The 16,325-nt window shown below is 41.0% G+C and overlaps 2 protein-coding genes across 2 annotated transcripts in view; one reads left to right on the plus strand and one right to left on the minus strand.

Moving 5' to 3' along the window:
- Positions 1-13,831, plus strand: part of LOC127557505 (antizyme inhibitor 2-like) — a 49,844-nt gene extending 36,013 nt beyond the window's left edge. Inside the window, exon 10 of the mRNA XM_051990819.1 lies at positions 13,666-13,831. Within this exon, the coding sequence (XP_051846779.1) occupies positions 13,666-13,831 (166 nt within the window). The remainder of the gene's footprint in view (positions 1-13,665) is intronic.
- A 248-nt stretch (positions 13,832-14,079) lies between these two features.
- Positions 14,080-15,747, minus strand: CITED4 (Cbp/p300 interacting transactivator with Glu/Asp rich carboxy-terminal domain 4). The gene has a single exon (XM_051991372.1). The coding sequence runs from the start codon at positions 15,395-15,397 to the stop codon at positions 14,810-14,812; it is 588 nt and encodes a 195-aa protein (XP_051847332.1). The 5' UTR covers positions 15,398-15,747; the 3' UTR covers positions 14,080-14,809.
- Between the last annotated feature and the right edge of the window lie 578 nt (positions 15,748-16,325).

A 16,325-nucleotide genomic window follows, 5' to 3' on the forward strand; every position in this document is an offset into this window, starting at 1 on the left:
GACCAAAGAACTAGAGATCATTATTGATCACAAAATAGAAAATTTTTATTACATTAAGTTAAAAAGCTCTTGTACAAACAAAACTACTGCGGACAGGATTAGAAGGGAAGCCATAAACTGGGAAAACATTTTTACAGCTAAAGGTTCTGGTAAAGGCCTCATCTCCAAAATATATAGAGAATTGACTCAATTCTATAAGAATTCAAGCCATTCTCCAATTGATAAATGGTCAAAGGATATGAACAGACACTTTTTGGATGAAGAAATTGAAACTATTTTTAGTCATATGAAAAGGTGCTCTAAATCATTGTTGATTAGAGAAATACAAATTAAGACAACTCTGAGATACTATTAAACACCTATCACATTGGCTAAGATGACAGGAAAAGATAGTGACCAATGTTGGAGGGGATGCGGGGAAACTGGGACACTGATACATTGTTAATGGAATTGTGAAGGGATTCAACCATTCTGGAGAGCAATTTGGAACTATGGTCAAAAAGTTATCAAACTGTGCATACCCTTTGATCCAGCAGTGTTTCTACTGGGCTTATACCCCAAAGAGATACTAAAGAAGGGAAAGGGACCTGTTTGTGCCAAAATATTTGTGGCAGCCCTCTTTGTAGTGGCCAGAGACTGGAAAATGAAAGGATGTCCATCAATTGGAGAATGGTTGAATAAATTGTGGTATATGAATGTTATGGAATATTATTGTTCTGTAAGAAATGAACAGCAGGATGATTTCAGCAAGACCTGGTGAGACTTACATGAACTGATGCTAAGTGAAATGAGCAGAACCAGGAGATCATTATATACTTCAACAATAATACTATATGAGGATGTATTCTGATGGAAGGGGATCTCTTTGACAAAGAGATCTAACTGAGTTTCAATTGATCAATGATGGATAGAATCAGCTACACCAAGAGAAGGAACACTGGGAAATGAGTATGGACCACAACATAACATTTCTACTCTTTCTGTTATTGATTGCTTGCATTTTTTTTCTTCTCAGGTTATTTTTACCTTCTTTCTAAATCTGATGTTTCTTGTGCAGCAAGATAACTGTATAAATATGTATATATATATATATATGTTGTATTTAACATATACTTTAACATAAATAGGACTACCTTCCATCTAGGGGAGGGGATAGAGGGAAGGAGGGGAAAAGTTGAAACAGAAGTTTTTGCAAGGGTCAATGTTGAAACATTACCCATGCATATGTTTTCTATATAAAAAGCTATAATTTAAAAAAGTAAAAAAAAAAAGTTAGCTCCCTCTGGGCAGAGACTGTTCCATTTCTGTATTTGTATCTCTAGTGCCTGTCATAGTATGACACATAATGGGTGCTTAAAATGCTTATTGATTTTTCTTTTCCTTTTTTAAAATTAATAATATTTTATTTTTTTCAAATGCATGCAAAAAGAGTTTTAACATTCCCCTTTGAAATATCTTGTGTTTCAAATTTTTCTTTCTCTCTCCTCCCTCCCCCTTCCCAAGACAGTAAGCAATCTGGTATGGGTTAAACAAATAAAATTCTTTTAAACATATTTCCATATTCACTATGCTGCACAAGAAAAATCTGATCAAAAGGGGAAAAAATACAGTGGGGAAAGTATTGTATATTGAAGTTCAGATGCTGCTTTTGACACTGCTTGGGGGGCCTTGAAAATCACTTAACATCCTCATTCTCAGTTTCTTCATTTATAAAATGAAGTCATTGGGCTAGAGATATACAGAATCTCTGAGATGCTTTTGAGCTCTAGACTTTGGATCCTATATCTACAGAATGTAAGATGAGACACAGAATGCTAGATCTGGAAGGAACCTTAGAATGTGGAATGTTAGGGCTGGAAGGGGCCCTAAAACATAGGCCATAGTGAAGTGGAAGGAAGGATAGTCTAATAGAAAACATGTTGGACTTCAAATAAGAAAAGGCCTGAATCCAAAGCTCTGACATTTTACTAGTTTTATGTGACATTTGGGGTTGTAAATTTAGCTTTCTGAGCCTTTCTGTACCTTGAAGGACTGTTCAGAGTAAAACACTTATTTCAAATATGCAAATGTGTTATTATTAACATAGAATGTCAGAGTTGGAAAGATCTTAGATTTTTAAATGTTCATAAAATATATATTTTTTAATTTTGGAAATATTTATAGGATTATAAATTTAGAATAGGAAGGGATCCCAGAGTTCAAACTCCTCATTTTATAGATGAGGAAACTGAGGTTCAGAGAGGTTACACGATATTCCCATATCACACAATAAAGAAGATGCTACTTAAATTCAAGGCTTCCCAACTCCAAATCTAGTGTTCTATCCATTGTGCCACAGAGTTGGGCTTCATAATTCAGATTGTGTGGCACAGAATAAGATCAGAACTGGGAGAAACCTTAAAACATAGAAAGTCAGAGTTGGGAAGTAGATTAGACACCACTTAGCAAATCTAATTTTTTACAGAAGAGGAAACTGAGGTAAGAAGAGGACGTCAAAATTCCACAGTCTGTATTGATGGCCAGGGAAGTCAAACTGAGGTTGGAGAAAGAGAAACCACTTAAGACTGATAAAAATATAGAGACAGATACCCAAAGATGGATGAGAGATGAGATAGAGAAAGACAGAGAGAAAGGAACAAGGGACAGACAGAAATACCAAGAGAGACAAAGACGGAGACAAAAAGAGACTGAAAAAAAAAAACAAAGAGAACAGAGAGAGAGATGAGAGGGGGAAAGAAAACAGAGACATAAAGAGACAGAGAGGGAAGGGAGAGATAGAAAGAGAAAAAGGGAGGGAAGGAGAAGGTGAAAAGGAGGAAGGAAGGGAAGGAGAAGGAGAGATAGAGGAAGGGGAGAGAGACAAAAACAGAGGCAAAGAAACAGAGAGAGAGAGAGAGAGAGAGAGAGAGAGAGAGAGAGAGAGAGAGAGAGAGAGAGACAGAGAGACAGAGAGACAGATAATATTAACTGGTGAGGGGAAAAGAAACCCCAGGTTTGGAGTGAGAGTCTTAACTAATTCTCTCTGACCTAAGATGCATAAAACCCCAAGGTCACTTTCACATTAGATTAATCTGGCTTCCTTTCTAATCAGGTTGACAAGCTTGTAGTTGAAGGGAATGTTTCAAATCACAGATTCTTCACCTCTTTTGTGTCCTAGACTCTTTAGGCAGGCTAGTGAAAGCTGTGGGTTCCTTCTCAAAATTATGCTTTAAAAATAATGAAAGGAAATACTAAATTGAAGTTTTTGTTGTTGTATTTCAGTTGTGTCTGACTCTTTGTGACCCCATTTGGGTTTTCTTGGCAGAGATACTGGAGTGGTTTGCCATTTCCTTCTGCAGCCCATTTGACAGATGAAGAACTGAAACAAGGTTAAGTGCTTGCCCAGAATCACACAACCGGTGTCAGAGGTCAGATTTGGATTCATAAAGATGAATCTTCCTGTCATCAGACCTGGCCCTCTATCCACTGTGCCACGTAGCTGTTCCAAATTGCAGTGAAAAGTCAGTAAAAATAAAGGTAATTTTTCTCATCCAAGTTCACAGATGCCCTGACATCTATAAGAATCTCTAAAATTCAGTATTTTCTACTATCCTTCTGGACAAAATAGAGAGATGTGGATTAAATGATGGTATAGTGAAACAGATGGAGAACTGACTGAGTCACTGTACCCAAGCAATAGATTATATATCCAGAGCTAGTAGGAAGGTGTCTAGTGGAAGACTCCAGGGATCTAGATTTGGTAATACCTTTTTTAAAAAATTAAATCAAAGATATGAATGAAAACCTGGAAAACACGACTGTCCAATTTGAAGATGATACAATCCTGGAAAGGCTAGGTAACCAAATGGATGACAAAATCAAGATCCAAAAAAAATTAAACAAACTGGAACTGTGGCCAAAATGTAATATAATAGGAATAAATCTAAGGATTTTCACTTAAGATTTTTTAAAGCCAACTTTTAAAAGAACAGGATGGCAGAAGTGAAACCAGATAATAGTTTATGTAGGAAAAAATAGTCATTTTAGTAGACTGAAATTTATTATGAATCAACACAGTTAACTTCCAACTGTACTGAACATTGCTTCCCTTCCTGCTCTCTGGGATCCAGAGACCTCTCCTAACCTCAACATCCCAGAATCGCTCTCTTCCTTCAAGCTCTACCTTTTATATGAAGCTTATGGTTGTGCCTCAAGTGCTAATAACTTTCCTCCCAAGGTACTTTGTATTTTATAATTTTGTATTTCTTTGTATTTATTGTCCTTATAATCATTCTGAATATATATATACATATATATGTAGACAAAGATTTCATTTGTAAATTCAGTTCTCTCTGCCTTGAATTTTTCTTAAGCACCAAATGGGAATAATAATCCCAAATATTCATATTGTCTCCACCATTAGAATGTAAATTCTTTTAATTGGAGATTGTTTTATTATTTGGATTTGTATTCTTAGTACCTAGTAGAATGTCTGCTATATAGTAGATGCTTTAATAAATGGTTAATAATTGAGTGATGGATGATAACTCTCTCCCCACTCCCCCCAAAGCTAATATGATCTTAGACTATATTAAAAGGGTCAGATGATAGTCCCGCTGTCCTTTATCCTGTTATATTGCCTTTGGAGTGGTATCTTCTGTCCTAGATTCTAAATCTTCATGTAGGGCTTCCAGTCAAGCCTGGAGCATTTTGCATGTGACTCTCTTAACAGCTGGAGAAAATGCTGGCTCAACGGAATATCTTTTGGAGAGGCAGAATTGATGCAAGAGTTTTGGAAAGAAGAAACATTCTTTGTGCTATCATAGGGTAGAGACATTCATGGTTCTAGGCTCTCTTTAGAACCAACTTCAGGGAGGAGAAAAAGGAAAAATCTCTTGCAGACATTTCGAGGAGCCCACATACCTGCAAGAAAATCTCTCAAAGCAATGTTACATCTGTATATATGTTCTTCCTACCTGAAATGTGGTAAATTGAGAGAATTTTCTATAAGTGTAAAAGGGGATATCTTTTTCTCATTACTTTATTTGCTTTGACATTTGGTAAGTGTCATTTGCTTTGAACTGATGTGTCTTCTGACTGACAGCTGAATGTAAACACAGAAATGGGGACCTATGAACTAGTTTTGAGAATGCTGATCCACATATTGCCTTGAATCAAGTAAGGAGAAATGGGGCAGGTACTAAGCAAATGAAAAAACTGAATCTCAGAAAAATAAAATGATTTGCCTAAGGTCTCATTGATGTGTTTGAGGTTCAGCATTAAATGATGAGATTGATGAAGGCACACCAAATATTGGTGTTTGGAAACAAATGTTGGGGATTGGCCACATGAATTCACAATGGCCATTGTCTTTGGTAAAAGGTGGGTTTATTTGTGAGAAGAGGTTACACACACTGCACACCTCTCAGAATGGCTAAGATGACAGGAAAAGATTATGATGAATGTTGGAGCAGATGTGGTAAAACTGGGACACTAATACATTGTTGGTGGAGTTGTGAATTGATTGATCCATCAATCACTTTGGAATATGCCCAAAGAGCTATCAAACCTACCCTTTGAGCCAGCAGTGTCTCTACAGAGTTTGACTAACAAAGAGATCATAAAAAAAGGAAAAGGACCCACATGAGCAAGAATATTTGTGACAGCCCTGTTCATAGTGCAAGGGACTAGAAACTGAGTGGATGCCCATCAGATGGAGAATAGCTGAGTAAATTATGGTATATGGATGTTATGGAATATTATTGTCCTATAAGAAATGATCAGCAGGATGAATACAGAGATGCTTGGAGAGACTTACAGGAACTGATGGTAAGTGTAGTGAGTGGAACCAGGAGATCATTATACACAGCAACAAAAGATTATATGGTGATTGGTTCTGATCACCAATGAGGTGATTTAGGCCAATTCCAATAGACCTATGCTGGAGAGAGCCTTCTGTGCCTAGAGAAAGGGAACTGAATGTGGACCACAACATAGGATTTTCACTTTTGCTGTTTGCTTACATTTTGTTTTCTTTCTCATTTTTTTCTTTTTGAGTTGATTTTTTTTTTTTTGTGCAGCATGATGATTGTAGAAATATGTAGAGAAGACTTGCACATGTTGGGCATGTACTGGATTGCTTGAAGTCTAGGGGAGAGGATGGGAGGAAGGGAGAAAGGAAGTTTTGGAGTACGGGGTTTTTGCAGAGGTGAGTGTTTAGGATTATCCATGCATGTGTTTTGAAGATGAAAAGCTTTATTAAAGGGAAAAGAAAAATGGGAAGAATTTACAGACAAAGAGATTTAATAGACACCAGGCATGGTAACTATGAAATAGATTTGGGAGAGCAATAGGCTTACCAAGGAAAAGAGTTTGAAAAGAATTCATATGCCAGGAGGTAATACTCCCTTGACTGGCAGGCTAAATCCACAGAGGGACTTAGCACCCTAAAAGTTAATTAGCTATGAGAAGGGGAAAGACACCATGAGACTTGGGGGAGGGGTGAGGAGAAAGATACCATGAGTCAAAACACCATGATAGACTAATCCCAAAAGGAATTCAACAAAGATGATATAGGCCATAGCCAGATTTGTAAAAAGGAAATTTACCCTCAGGGATTTGACATTACCTGAATTTCTGACTGGATACAGAAGTGTATCCTTCCACAGAGTGGAATCACTGATTGCTTCAGGGAGTAATCTTACCAGTACTTCAGGCTTTCTCTGCCAATCCCACCTAGGTGCCCTAGACCTCATCACCACAGTCAGTCAATGTCAGACTAGATTGAGACCAGGCCTTCTAAAACTATGGTCAGGGCTCATACTCTTGCCTTTGCTTGATGCCATCATTTTTATGTCGATTTTCACTCTACCTCCAGTTCAGAGAATCCCAGAGATAGAGATTTTTCTGCCTTTCCTTCTCCCAGAGTACAGTGAGTGCTCAATAAACGTTCATCATCCCCTCTTATTTGATTCTGTGGCCTCTGCTTGCTGAGGAGACTGGCCTTCTAGCCTGTGATCGCTTTCTGAAACTCAAACAAATTGTGGATTCAGCAGAGCCAAAAGAGTGACCTGGTTTTTTATGTGTTGTTATTTAGGTCTATACAAACTAGGAGATGAAAGCCCACCTTTAGGTTGTTATGGGCAAATTATCTTCTCTCTTTGGGTCTCACTTTCCCCACATGTAATTCAATTCCATTCAATAAACATGTATCAAGCCCTGTACTAAGCACTGGGGATACAAAAAAGAGGGAAAAGACAGTTCCTTGGCCTCAAGGAGCTGACATTCTAAAAGGGGAGAAAGCAAACAAATATGTACAAAAGCAAGTTATATAAAGGATAAATGGGAAATCATTAACAGATGGAAGGTGCTGGAATTAAAAAGGGTTGGGAAAAGCTTCCTATAAAAGGTGAGATTTTAGTTGGGACTTAAAGGAAACCAGGGGGACCAATAGGTCAGAACAGAAGATGGACAGTGTTCCAGGTATAGGGAACAGTCAGAGAAAATGCCCAGAACTGAGAAATAGAGTGTCTTGTTTGTGAAACATATAAGAGGCCAGTGTCAGGAAATTGAAGAGTATGAGATGAGGAGTAAGGAGTAAGAAAACTGGAAAAGTAGGAGAGGATTAAATTCTGAAGGACTTTGAATGTCAAACACAATATTTTATATTACTCCTGGAGGTGATAAAGATGATTTTTTTAAAAAGATAGTAAAAAGTGATAAAAAGCTCCAGCAATCTGAAGGGTGGTAAGTTAACAAGATCACCCTTGCATTTTGGGAAAAATCACTTAGTGGGTGAATAGAGGTTGGATGGGAGTGGAAAGAGACTTGGGACAGGCTGATCCCTCAGTAGCTACTGCAATAGGTCAGATGTTCAGAGAATGAGAATCTGCACCAAAGTGACAGCAGTGCTAGAGGAGAGATGGGGGCATATTTGAGAGAGGCCGGGGGAACAGGGAGTGAGGAATCCAGGATGACTCCTAGGTAATGAGTCTGAGGGACTGGGAGGATGATGCTACCAAGGCATAAGTGGGGAGGGCTTAGGAGGTAATACTAGATGATTTCTAAAACCCCTCCCAGCTCTGATGTTCTATATTCTAAGCAGAACCACAACCAAAATTTTGGCATTTGCAGCCAATTCAATTTGGAAAGTGAGCAAAAAAACTTGGGATAACCCATGATGCTCTGAGGCCATCATGTACCATCATCCCATCTAACCTCAGGCTTCCTATGTGGCATGAGTCCCTGCCACATCAGCGAAGGCAGTTGCAGTAGTATAGTGATACTGGGCTACAATTGGCTGAGGTGATGTTGAAGGAAGGTTGAGGAGGCAGGAAGACCATGACATCAGAAGCCCTAAGAAAAATGCCAGTTATCCTGTAATCAATAATAACTCTTGCCTAAAGTCAGTCCTTTTCTCCCTTGAATAGTCTGGATTATAAAGCAAAAGTCAAGGAAGCCCCCAAATTCTGTCACAAATTCTTCTGTTCTACTGGGGTATGGAAGGCATGGCTAGGCAACCAACCAACAAACAACAGCAACAAAAACATGGTACAAGTTAGCAGAGCCAGAAAGGGCAAAGTAATCTTGGGCTGCCTTGAGAGAGGCGTGTTGCTTAAAGTGAAAAAAGCAATTGTCCTTCTGTTTCCTGTCTGGATCAAATCACATCTGAAGTGATGAATGTCATTGAATGGGGAGGGAATAAGCACTGAGGATTTGTTGAAGGAGCGGGGAATATTTATTCTGGGAAATGGAAGACTTAGCAAGAAACTTGAAAGGGTTGGTTGCCATGTAGAAGGGTTTGACCTCAAAGAAAGAACTGAGAGGGATATACAGAAGGTACAGAGAAGATTTTGTGGATTTGGGCTCTTTGGAAATGGAACACTTCCAAGTGTTTCAAAGGTGGAGTAGGCTGTCTCAATCAAGTAATCTCTCCACAAGCAATTGTTAAACACTTCATTTATTCTAGGCACTGTGCTAAGCATTGTGGATACAAGGAAAGACAAAAATAGATTCTGCCCTCAAGGAAGGAAGGAAACAAGTATTTATTAAGTTTTTACTGTGTGCCAGAAACTGTGCTAAATGTTTTACAAATATTATCTCATTTAATCCTTATAACAACTCTGGGAAGTGGATATTATTATTATTCCCATTTTACATGAAGGAAACTGAGGTAAGTGGATGTTAGATGACTTACCCAAACTAAGTGTCTGAAGGCAGATCTGAACTCAATTCTTGCTGACTCCATATCCAATATGCTATACACTGTGCCACCTAACTGCTCCAAGAAGTTCATGCTATAATGGAGCAAACAAGAACATGATCATATGTAAGCATATACAAAATGTAAGAGAAGAATATAATTTTAATCTCAAGTGTCTGAGGAACTGGGAAAGATCTTTTGCAAAAAATGACAGTTGAGTTAAATGTTCTTGAAGAAAAAGAATTCTAAGAGGCAGAGATGAACTGAGATTGCATGGGCAAACTTGTGCAAAGGCAGGATGGAAATAGGGATGGAGATGGAGATATAAATGAAGGTACGAATGCAGGTGAAAATGGAGATGGGGATAAGGATGTAGGTTGGAATGGAAATGTGAACGGAGGGCGAGGATGGAGATGGAGATAAAGATGAAGATGAGGATGGGGATGGAGATGGAGATAGGGATAGGGATGGGAATGGGGATGGAGATAGGGATGAGGATGAAGATGGAGATGGAGAGGAAGATATAGATGAAGTTGGGAAGGGGTAAGGAGATGGAGGTGGAGATGGAGAATGGGGATGGAGATGGGAATGGAGTGACCTAGGAGAGTAACAACAAATAAGCCATTTTTTGCCATTGAATCATAGTTTGTGGAGATGAAGAAAAAATGAATAGACTAGAAGGTTAAGAAGGGTACAGATGATGAAGAATTTTAAATGTCAAACAGAAGACTTTATAGTTGATCTTGAAGATAATGAGGAGCCACTGGAGTTTACTGAGTAGGAAATGGTGGAATGCTAAAAACTACAATGTAGGAAAATAATTTTACACAGTTGAACAGAAGATAATGGACAATGGAAAGATGAATCCGAGAGAACAATTAGAAGGCTATTGGAATAGACCAGATAATGTGAGTAAAGAGGAAGGAACAAATGTGAAAGGTGGTATGGAGATACAATTTACAGGATTTCTATTGTTGGTAATGGATTAGATATGTGGGGTTAAAAGTGAGGAATCAAGAAGCAATGAAAACTAATGACTTTATGAGAAATCAAAAAAGAGTAAAGCAAAAGCAAAAGAACAAAAAAAATAGACCATGTGAAATATCTCATTGGAAAAACAACTGACACCCTTTGATCCAGCAGTGCCTCTACTAAGTCTGTATCCCAAAGAGATCATAAAAGAGAGAAAAGGATCTACATGTGCAGAATTTTGGTAGTAGCAAAGAACTAGAAATTGAGTAGATGCTTATTAGTTGGGAAATGGCTGAAAAAATTATGATATATGAATATGAATAGTATGTGAATACTATTGTTCTATAAGAAATGACAACCAGGCTGATTTCAGAAAAGCCTGGAAAGACTTACAAGAAAGATGCTGAATGAAGAGAGGAGAATATTGTACACAATAATAACAAGATTATGTGATCATCAACTGTGATGGATTTGGCTCTTCTCAACAATAAGGTAATTCAAGGCAATCCCAATAGATTTGGCATGAAAATGCCATCTGCATCCAGAGAGAGAACTATGGAGACAATTTGGATAGAGGCATAATATTTTCATCTTTTGTCTGTTTGTGTTTTCTTGTGTTTTTTTTTTTATTTTGGTCAGATTTTTCTTGCACACTATGAAAAATATGGAAATATGTTTAAAAGGATTGCATATGTTTAACCTATGTCAGATTGCTTGCTGTCTTGGGAAGGGAAGAGGTAAGGGAAAAAGAGAGAAAAATTTAGGACACAAAATCTTACAAAAATCAATTTTGAAAACTATATATGTATTTGGAAAAATAAAAACTATTCAGAAAAAAAAGAAATGTTATAAGGGGATATTTACACAGATAAGGGTTGAGTTTCTTGGCCTCTGAGGTCCTTTCTAACTCTGAAAATCATTATTTCTCTCATAATGACTCCCCTCACCTTGAGGGCGACACTTGCTACACTAGGTATGATTCTTTAGACCCTAGGAAAAAATGGGATTTGGTCCAGAGGTGGAATAATCTTGAAAAAGTAGAGGCCCCTAGGGTAAAGCAGTTTAGGGAAGAAAGTCCTTGGGTGATGGGCCATTTAGGAAGGGGCCTGTGAAGGACAAAGTATATCCCCTCCAGGCACACTTGGCCAAGTCACAATCCTGGAGGAGAGAGGGCTCATTTTCACTCTACCATCAAGCATTATGGATTGATAATGTTTCCTGAGCCAGTACTAAGTAGATGTGTTAGTTTCCCCAAGCAGAAACCCCAGCAGACCTATTGCTTCAGAGTTGCATCATCAGTTGACAGCAGCCATCCCTCTCCATCCTGTTTCAACGGTCATCAAGACCTTGTGAGCCAACAGATAATGCAATCACAGTTGCTATTATATCTCACACAAGATCAGAGCTGTGAATGAACTTAAAGGTTTTCTAGCCTAATCCTCCCATTTTACAGATGGGACAACAGACCCAGAGAGAAAAGACTTGCTCATGGTGACATAATATAATATTCCCAATGAGGATGCCAGCATGATGTAAAGAAAAGAATATTGATTTGGGACTTACTGTGTGACCTTGAGGAAAGTCACCAACCACCTCTCTGTAAAATTAGATGAAGGGGGATGGGTAGAAAAGGGCTACAGACCCTCCCAAACTCCTATAAACTTACATTTTTGCTATGTTTTATAGTTACAGAGCACTTTGTAGCAATTATCTCATTTGCTCTTCACATCAAATTATCCCCATTTTACAGAGAGGGAAAATATACTCAGAAAATTCAATTGAATTTGTTGAAAGTCACATAGCTAAATCTTGACAAAGCTGGGGCCTGAGCCCAACTCCAATGCCCTTTTCTTTACATAATACTCTCATACATCAAATCCCTCAAACTAGTGTCACCATTTCATATTTACTGCTAAACTTTTTTTTAAAAAATCATCTACAATCAATGAGCCTACTGCCTTACTCCCTACTCATTCCTCAACCCATGGAGTCCTGAGTTTCATTTCCCCTCCTCTTACGCTCTAAAATCTTAAGTGACCTCCTAATCATTGGGAAGAGGTATGACTAGACAATAATTCATAAGGAAAAAGATCTGGGTGCCTTAGGGGACCTGAAGCTCAATGGATGTCTGTAATATAATATGACAGCCAAAAAGTTAATGCAATCCTATGGTGTGTTGAGAGGAGTTCTATCCAAAATGGGGAGAAAGCATTGTCTTTTGCCCTGGACAGATCATATCTAGAGCACAGTGATCACAAATGTATTGGGTGCATGTTGTAGTTTAGTAGATTTTTGGTTATGTCTGATTCTTTATGACCCTATTTAGCAAAAATACTGAAGTGCTGTGCCCTTTTCTTCTCCAGTCCACTTTACAGATGAGGAAATTGAGGCAATCAAAATTAAGTGACTTACCCAGAATCATATAACTAGTAAATAGAATTCAGGTCTTTCATGCCTCCAGGCTTGATGGTCCACTTCATTGACCTAGCTGCCCTATCTTACAAATAATAAGATGCTTAATTAATGCTTCTCAATTGCTTGATTCCAGACAACATTTTATGAATGCCTGGGTTCATGTCTCTCTTTTACTCAAAAACTGTTAAAGAGAATACAACTGTTATCCCCATTTTTTGGATGGGAAGACCAAGGCTTAAAAAACACAAAGTGATTTGAATAGGATTCCAAAGGTAATAAGTGTCAGAATTAATTTTTAAAGTCACAATTTTTTACTTCAAATCCATTGTTCCTTCTCTTACAACCATCTTGCCTCAATTGCATATTGTTTTGCAATTCCACCACATTGAAGACTGGCCACCCAGGAATCTACTGTATCCAGCAGGAGGGAACCCAAGGTCCTCTTCATTTATCCCTCTGTGAGACCCTATCCAAAAAGAACTGACATCTCATTCTTATTCCAGCTCTCCTTCCTTCTTGAAGGAGAATAGGACTGATCACAGGTGAAAAGAGTAGATAGGGGGAGTGAGCTCCTTGGTATCAGGAGATCCCACTGAGGTCCAGCTCTATTCCTTAATGTTTAAGTGATTGGCTCCACAGAGCCTCAGTTTCCTCATTTGTGAAATGAAACCGTGACTTGGACCATCTGCCTCCAAGGGCATTGTGAAGAAAAAGATTTGTAGCCCATTACATTGGGATTTGGGTTTGGTTTTGCCCAATGGCAGAGTTGTATAATGAATTCAAGGCAGGACAACTTTTCTTCCCACCTCTAAGGAACTCATTATTGCCCTGGCCCAGTCAAGGAGATCTTAGACTAAATGTTTCAGAGCAGATGTGAATCAGCTATGGTGGAGGGAGTTTTCTCACCAGATAGTTCCTATCCCCAGTGCAATAAGAAGTTCAAATTAAAAGGGGGCACAGAAATTTAGCCTGTTGATTTGTATGAGGAAGGAGATGCAGAAGAAGGAAAAGGAAGAAAATAACAGACCTTATAGGGCAGGGTTGTGGGATAGCACAGCTCTGACCGCCTGCTCCCTCCCCTGCTCCTTCTTCAACAGCATCACCAACAGTGGGCAGATGGGGGCAGCAGCCACCAGCAAGCAGTCCGTGCAGTTCTCCAGAACTCCACCCCAAGCCAGACCAACCCAGGACGCTCAGGGGCCTCAACCTTTCAAGAACAAGCTCAGAACAACTGCCATTCTCTCCAAGAAGGAAGCTGGGTGAGATTGCACCATTTCAACTGAAAGACTGGAGGGCAGTTTCAAAAGAAGGTGACATCTGCAGTCCCCAGTGGTCTATTGATGCCCCAATTCTGCCCACCCCACACCCTATCCTCCCACAGCCACCCTCAGCTCTGGTTTCTGCTTAGGCTTCTTCTCTTCCCCATTCACCCACATCCCCTCAAAATCAAACGAACTGGTACACTGGCAAATGCTCTCACAGCAGGTCCCCCCAAAATCAGGTCAGCAGACTCTAAATCCAAAAGGAAACATTTATTTTGGCTTGCAAGGCAGAGAAAGAGGGCAGTGACTTTAAGCCAGTCTGTCACCCATGAATTGGGGAACCTCCCCTCCCCCAAATAGTCCCAGCATAGGGCCAGTGGCTTGCAGAAAAAATCCAACTATGGCAGTGACCCAGGAACACCCTGCCAGTGCCCCTAAAATAAGTATAGGGATCCACCTTGCCAAGGGCTCCATATCCTTTCAGTCAGATGGGAGGGAGTCTTGGAAAGCAGCAAAGGAAAGATCTGGGAGAGACCCTTGGCCTAAAATGGCTCAGCAGGGGAGGATACAAAGGCAGGCATCTGTCATTCTCCTCCCGCCCCACAGTCAATAAGTCTGGTATAGTGGGAAAGAGTTTAAGAGGCAGAAGGTCTGGATTCAAATCCTACCACCTATCTAATAAAAATAAGCTGGAGAGCCACACAGGCATTCGGAAATGCCAAGGAGTCTCTTCCCAAATCATGAACCCAGACCTTTTTAAACCCCAAGGACACAGACAATTAATACTGGCAGGGGCTCCTTTCCAAACATGACTCCCTCCCTCCAAGCCTTTGGATTTTTACTCCAGAAATTAGCCAAAAGGGATCCAGGGGCTGATAAACTGATAAGAGACTGGAATTAGGCTAGACCTGATTGCCTGCTAGATTGGCCAAGGGAAAAGGCAAGGGAAATCCTCAAAAAGACCAAAGTCCTGGGGCCCTCAGCAGCTCACGGCTCCGGCCTGCTGTTTGCCCCCAAAGTCCCAGAGGCAATCGAACTCATTCTGTCCCAGGAAGAGCTCGGGCAACTCTTGCACGCGGTCTAGCCCCAGCTCCTGTTCCAGAGAAGTCAGCGTCTCCTCGTCGATGAGCTCGGCGTCCACGCAGCTCAAGGTCAGCGCGGGGGGAGCCAGGTCTGGACCCATAGGGCCTGGCCAGCACCGCGGGGTGCTCGGACCCAGGGCACACCCGGCAGGGTGGCCCTGGTAGAACGGGTGGAGTTTCTGCCTATGCAGGCTGGCTGTGAGCTGCGGCTGCCGCGGGGGCCCCGAGAAGGGTCCGGGCTGACCCGGGTACATCAGGGTCCCGGGTCCTGACGGCTGGGGTCCCAATTGGACAGCTGAGCTGGCCCGGAGGCGCAGGTCCCCGTTCTCAAGGCCGGCCCCAGAATAAGGGTGCGGGAAGCCGTCGGCAGCTGGGGGTAGACTCCGGAATACATGGGGGCCGGTGGGCAGATTTGCCACCCCCACGCGGTGAGCCTGCAGCCCCGGAACTCCGTGGCTCAGGGGGAGCATCAGGGGATCCGTCATGGGCGCAGGGACGAGAGAGAGAGGCGGGGGAGAGGGAAATAGAGGACCCTGCAACGATAGCTGGAGAGTCAGCCCCGGCTTCAGGGAGAGCCCCGTTCTCTGTTCTGGGCGAGGACTTTGTCCCAGTCCGTGAACTGGACCCCGGGACTGCTGCCTTCACCTAACTTCTCCGCGGGGCCCCAGCCAGGACAAAGGAAGCCCGTGCCGTCCCGTCCGTCACCCCGCAGGACGCAACCGGAGCAGTCTCCTGTAGCTGCAGTTCCGAAAAGCTCTTTTGCTCGCGGTGCAGGTCAGTAAAAGAGCCGAGGCCGAGACAACCGGAGCTGAGACAAACCACCCTCCCTCATCCTCAAGAAGTCCGCGACTGTTCTTTTATATAGCGAGGCGGGGTCGCCCCGCCCATTCACACGCTCATTGGACCTTTGGGCCTGGACTAGGCCGACCTAGGGGAGAAAGGGTCCGCCTCCCCGTCTGCGATTCCTCTCTCAGTTCTCCCACGCAGGTTGGTTTTACGCGAGCTTTACGGAGTCGCAGGCGTGAGGAAGTGTCCCAGAAAATCGGGTGCATGACCTTGGTGTGCAAGTCAAGTCCTTTTCTAGGACTCAATTTCCCGTATTTATAAAATGGGGGATTGCTCTAGCTGGTTTCTAAAGTCCCACCCAGTACTAAATTCTTTAATTCCAAGCTACTCTTACCCGCTTTGGGCAACTGTGAGATCAAAATGGCTGCAAGGGAATGGGTCTGTTTTAAACCTAAAGACTTTCAGTGAGGAAACATTACTTTCTTTTTTTAAAAAGCTTTTTATTTTCAAAACATATGCACGGATTATTTGACAACATTGACCCTTGTGTTTCAGATTTTCTCTTCCTTTCCTCCACCCCCTTCCCTAGATGGCAAGAAATCCAATATATGTTAAACATATTAAAAT

The sequence above is a fragment of the Antechinus flavipes genome, chromosome 3 (assembly GCF_016432865.1).
Source record: "Antechinus flavipes isolate AdamAnt ecotype Samford, QLD, Australia chromosome 3, AdamAnt_v2, whole genome shotgun sequence".
Taxonomy (NCBI): Eukaryota; Metazoa; Chordata; class Mammalia; order Dasyuromorphia; family Dasyuridae; genus Antechinus; species Antechinus flavipes.

Excerpts from the sequence above, each read along its gene's own strand:
- CITED4 (XM_051991372.1), bottom strand. The coding sequence starts at position 15,397 with ATGACGGATCCCCTGATGCTCCCCCTGAGCCACGGAGTTCCGGGGCTG.